Source organism: Pundamilia nyererei, unplaced genomic scaffold, assembly GCF_000239375.1.
Source record: "Pundamilia nyererei isolate P.nyererei 1_Seehausen unplaced genomic scaffold, PunNye1.0 scaffold00208, whole genome shotgun sequence".
Taxonomy (NCBI): domain Eukaryota; kingdom Metazoa; phylum Chordata; class Actinopteri; order Cichliformes; family Cichlidae; genus Pundamilia; species Pundamilia nyererei.
Genome location: NW_005187609.1, coordinates 1,093,697 through 1,099,077, shown reverse-complemented (window position 1 = coordinate 1,099,077; position 5,381 = coordinate 1,093,697). Strand labels below are relative to the sequence as shown.

Sequence of the window (5,381 nt, the reverse complement as noted above, 5' to 3'; positions counted from 1 at the left end):
TTTCCACTGGAAATGCCTTTTGGTTAAACTGTCAGCAAGGAATTTGCATTTGCACTGTTAAATTTTTATATAACTTTAATGCAAAAAACGGCTGCTTGTTTAAGTGAAAACACATTGATTTTATTTTTTTTGCACGAATAAAGTTGTGGAGTTGTAAAGTATTTTGTCTAGTGTCGATTATATCGTCAGTTATATCGTTATCGCAAATTTTCAAATGTATATCGTGATAAATATTTTTGGTCATATCACCCTGCTCTAGCCATCCCTCCACTGAGAACATTTCTGATCATCAGAAATGTTCTGTGCAAATGACTTAAAGTCATGTCTTTAAGAAACGGGATTTTTCCTGTTTCTTAAAGACATGACTTTCAGATACTGTTCGTCTGCTGTTGAAAGTCTTAGACCTGCCAGTTATTTTGAGGGAGAGGGATGTTGTTGATGCAGGATTCTAGCTGCTCAGCTGTCCTGGCTTATTCTTCTTTGTCTCTTCTTTCTTATCATGATGCTCCAGATGTTCTCAGTTGGTGAGGGTCACAAAAATAACGCCATAGCAGGCCAGGTCGGCCATGCTTTAACAGATGCCATACATGGGTTAGCATTGTTATGCAAAATATGGAGAGTCGTCTAAAAAAGGTGTCATTTGGATGGACTATCTGTTGGTTTAGAACATGTCTATACCTTTCAGCATTGATGGAGCCTTTCCAGATGTGCCTAATTCCTTTGGTCTTCAGTCAGGAGGATGTGGTGCCCATGTTTTCCAAAAACAATCTGGAAGGGTCTGACCTCAGAACAGTTTCCTACTTTGCTTCAGTCCATTTTAAATGAGCTGTGTTCCAGAGAAGAAGGCAGGGTGTGTGCATCATGTTCACTGGCATCTTCTTTGCAAACACACACATATACGAAAATTTGTGTACATATCACTATGCTCAGTGTTTTGGTGATAGTGTGAAATTGCCACACCCACAGCCTTTATGCTGTCACAGAGAGTAACACAAAGCATGGTTTGCATTACAGTTTCTCTGTTTTTACTCCTATGCACACAATTTTCAGAGCAATAGAACTCCAACTTCTACTTTGGTGATGCAGAAATGAAATCCTGCTGCCGGGGGCTGGTTTGGCTTGCTTCTTACGTATCAGCTCTTCCCAGCAGAGATGAGAGAGCAGAGCAGGCTTTGTGACAGCCCCCAGCATTAGATGACAGCACTGCTGTTAACACACAGCATCTCAGCTGTGTCAGCTGTCCTGAGAGATGATCTGTGCAACTATGAGAGAAAGCGCTCCGTGCTCCTGATACAGATCTGTGTTGTGGTAAAGTGTCAAAAACTGTGATGCTGATCATGCTGATTAAGAAACAGTCTATTACTGACAGAATGTAACAGACTGTAACAGCTAATAGTCTATCAATGTCAGTAGTGTATCAATGCTGCGATTGTCCTTTATTAACTTTTAACTAACAGCATCTGCTGCAACTGGTTGGGAGCGAGGGGAGAAAAGACAAGAAAGACAAGAAAAAGGAATGTTCTTTCTCAGACTCACTGAAAGCATTAGATGATTCAAATCAGCTGGACAGATCGCCAATCGACATACACAAACATATGTTTTATTTGGCACAGGTAAATTATTCAGGCTCATTAAACTGGGATAGAACAGTTCACATGCTTCATACATTTCATTAAATGTACTTATCTCTGGTGATTTAAAGTGAGTGTTCACTTTAAATCAAGTGTGCACCCTCCAAACAACTGTCCAGCATATGCTGCATGGGTGCAGAGTGACAAATGCTGCCTGTTGTCTCCTACATGTTGGAGAGCTGCTCTTTTGTGTGGATCTTTTTCTGCAGCATGTTGACAATAGACAGTGCAGGAAACATGGAGCTAAGACAACAGATCCATTGAGACAGTCGTCAGCGAGACAAAGGAGTCATTGGCTTTACTGATTAACCATCACACAACTAAGTATGAGATCACTGCGATGGCCCAGCCTACAGCAGTGACAAAAGTAGTAGGAGTTACACAATTCATTGCTTCACTCACATTAATATCCAGCCCTTAGACTTCAGTCAGCCTTTGTCTAAACACGCACATTTATCTTAAAGATGATATCAGAGAAGAGAGGTCTTTGTGGTCTTTTGTTCAGTCCGCCATCGTGCAGTTTTACAGTGATTATTTCTGTACCCTAAACACAAAACATACAATTGTGACTTGTACATTCCATCAGAAGCCACGAGTATAAAGAAAGTCTGTCAAGTTCTTCCACACCAAACTCTCTCATGTCTTTACGGGCTTTGCTTTGTGCACTGTATGCAGTCATTTTGGAACAGGAAGGGACCATCCCCAAACGGTTCCCACAAAGTTGGGAGCATGAAATTTCCAAAATGTCTTAGTATGCTGAAGCATTAAGTGTTCCTTTCACTCGAACTAAGAGGTCAAACAGCCCCACAACATAATCGCTCTCCACCAAACTTCACAGTTGGCACAGACAGACAAGTACCGTTGTCCTGACGACCGCCAAACCCACACTCCTCCATCAGACTGCCAGATGGAGACGTGTGATTCATCACTCCAAAGAACACTTCTTTGCATTGTGCTATTTGATGTAAGGCTTGGATGCAGCTGATTGGCCGTGGAAACCCATTCCATGAAGCTCTGACTGTTTATGAGCTAATCTGAAGGACACATGAAGTTTGCAGGTCTGTAGTGATTGACTCTGCAGAGAGCTGCGGACTGTGCACTGTGTACCTCAGCATCCGCTGACCCTGATCTGTAGTCTCGCGTGGCCGACCACTTCACGACTGAGTTGATGTTCCAGTCAGTCCCACTTTGTCATAAGTTCACTGACAGTGTGGAATGTGGAATATTTAGTAGCAAGGACATTGCTACTAAACTGGTCAGCTGGATGGCCCAAAACATTAAAAATCTAAAGACATATGCAGGCTGGAAAAGTGTTGTCCCGGAGGGATGTTGAGCAGTTCAGAGCAGCTGATGTTTGAACAATTGCAGAATTGCACCCTGGTAAAGGAGCCTTCCTACATCGGTCTTATGTTACACTGGACTGCTGTGTGTGTGGAACAATCATTCTCTATGTGTTGGATCAACATGTAACACACAGATGCAGCACACACAGTACGTGGGTGAACGGCTGTTGTCATCAGTCACGCGTGGATCCTGTGTTTGTGTGTGACAGTGTCATATTGTGTCACCTGAGAACGCTCAGAGAAAAATTCTGCGAAGAACTGAGGATGACGCTTAGTTCTTCATCCTTGTTTCGGAGCACAATGCTGTGTGCTCAGCACAGAGAACTTTACAGGAAAACTCATGTACTGCAAACAGCAGCCTCATTCTGCTTTCTCTCCCTCTGTGTTTCTTTGTTAGATCCAGAGAGAAAGCCATGTGCTCTGTCCTGTACAGCCCAATCTTGAACACAACGCAATAACACCATGTACAGGTAAGGCTTACAGACTGTCAATCCACTTAATTTGAAAGGAAGTAACCAGATCTTAACACCAGTTTACCTGCTACCAGTACAGCTGAGCAGAACCCTCAAGAACTCGTATTTAATGTGCTGTAAAATGTGATGGAGATGTGTGGAAACACTTATAATAGTTCCACTGTAATAAGCACGGCTCAAGCTATTTCTGTTTAATTCCATAGTAACATTTGAATCAATCAAACATAAGGAAGAGTGATGATCGCCTGCAAACACTTGAATCAGGGCTGCAAAATGCAAAACCATGTAATAACACGTGATTAGCATTTTGTAGGCTTGAAGGTGGTTTTAAATGCGTTTTGAGTCGAAACACTGATTTCACTGCATCTCTGATGAGGTTCTGTAACGAAAACTTTGCATTAAAATGGATTATTTTATTATTTAATGATAATTTGAGTAGCGTTATCAGTAGCAAGAACCAAAGATTGTTATTAATACATTAAATAGATTATTTAAATAGAATATTTGTATGAATGTAAACACTCACTGAGCCACATGGTACAATTCAGAACATAAACTTTCATTTATTATTGCAGTAAATTTAAAGCTTGAGCACTTAATGTTCGCTTATTTATTTAACCTTTAAACTTTATCAGATAAAGTGTGCTTTCACACACCAACCACAGAGAAACAGGCAGGCTGTTTCTCTGTGGTTGGTGTGATATGAGATAAACTTCCTTTCTACCAGCGCTATAGCATGCCACAGTCTCTAATGTGACAACTCATGTTGTCTTTCGCTCACTCAGCAGGAAGTGATTGACCGTCCTCCTCCTTCTTCTTCACAGATATTCACACAGACCGAGGAACGTGTGTGTCACTGTGTTTGGTGCAGGGAGAGTCGGCGGTGGAAGATGGCCTGAACGTCACTCCTGAGCTGGATGATGGTCTAATTCACAAGGTACACACACACACACACACATAGACTTTGTGAAATACCACATTAACTGTTGAGGAATTACAGACATTTCTATGCATAGTCCAAAGTTTCAGAGGCTCAAACCTAATTAATCAAACATGATTTTAATTAAAAGAATGAATGAATTTGTAGTGACTGCTTGAAGTTTAGCACCCAAGAACATCACCAAATGCTGTGTTTCCTTCTTTAACATCCTCTGCCAGGACTGTAGAGCAGCTGCTGTTTGTGGGTCTTTATCTTTCACTTCTATCTTCTGTAACTTAAAAGCATGTTAAGTTGAAATCAGGGTACTGACTTGGCCATTGACGAATACGTCGCTTCTTTGCTTTGAGAGGCTCTTGGGTTTTTTCGGAGCTTTTGAGTGCAGACAATTGAGCTTTGAAGTGCAGTGTTTATCCTGCTGGAAGCAGCCATCAGAAGACGGTACACTGAGGTCATACTGGGATGGACACGATCAGCTGCGATAGCTCGACTTATAGATCCCACACCCATACACCACCAGCCTCAGCCTGAGCCACTGACACTGGGCAGGAGTTTACATCAAAGTCTGACCCCGCCACCTGAAGGAAATCCAAACTTATCAGACCACACAACGTGTTTGACATTTGTATGAAATAATGTTGCCGCGTGTTCATAATCAATGCTGTCCTTACTCCCATAACCACACACGCACGCACACATACAAAATATCAGCAGTTTTGGTGCAGCAGAACTTCTCTGCTGTCACAGAGAAATATTTGGAGCTGGTCAGAGTGTGAGCAGTGACTCATTTTTTCTGGAAGAGGCCTTTTCCACCAGCTTTTCTCATAATCCTCCACAGACCACATTCAGCTCTTTCCCTGAGAACGTTTTCTTACAGGGCCCTTTCAAATCACTCCAATGCCCAGCTTCTAAAATATCCTATTATCCTATATTAAAAATCTACTACTGTGTGTGTGTGTGTGTGTGTGTGTGTGTGTGTGTGTGTGTGTGTGTGTGT

At 41.9% G+C, this 5,381-nt stretch overlaps 1 protein-coding gene across 1 annotated transcript in view; it reads left to right on the top strand.

Moving 5' to 3' along the window:
• Nucleotides 1-5,381, top strand: part of LOC102207461 (A-kinase anchor protein 13-like) — a 25,526-nt gene that overhangs the window by 2,729 nt on the left and 17,416 nt on the right. The window contains exons 2-3 of the mRNA XM_005747940.1: nucleotides 3,372-3,444; nucleotides 4,272-4,384. Of these exons, the coding sequence (XP_005747997.1) occupies nucleotides 3,372-3,444; nucleotides 4,272-4,384 (186 nt within the window). The remainder of the gene's footprint in view (nucleotides 1-3,371; nucleotides 3,445-4,271; nucleotides 4,385-5,381) is intronic.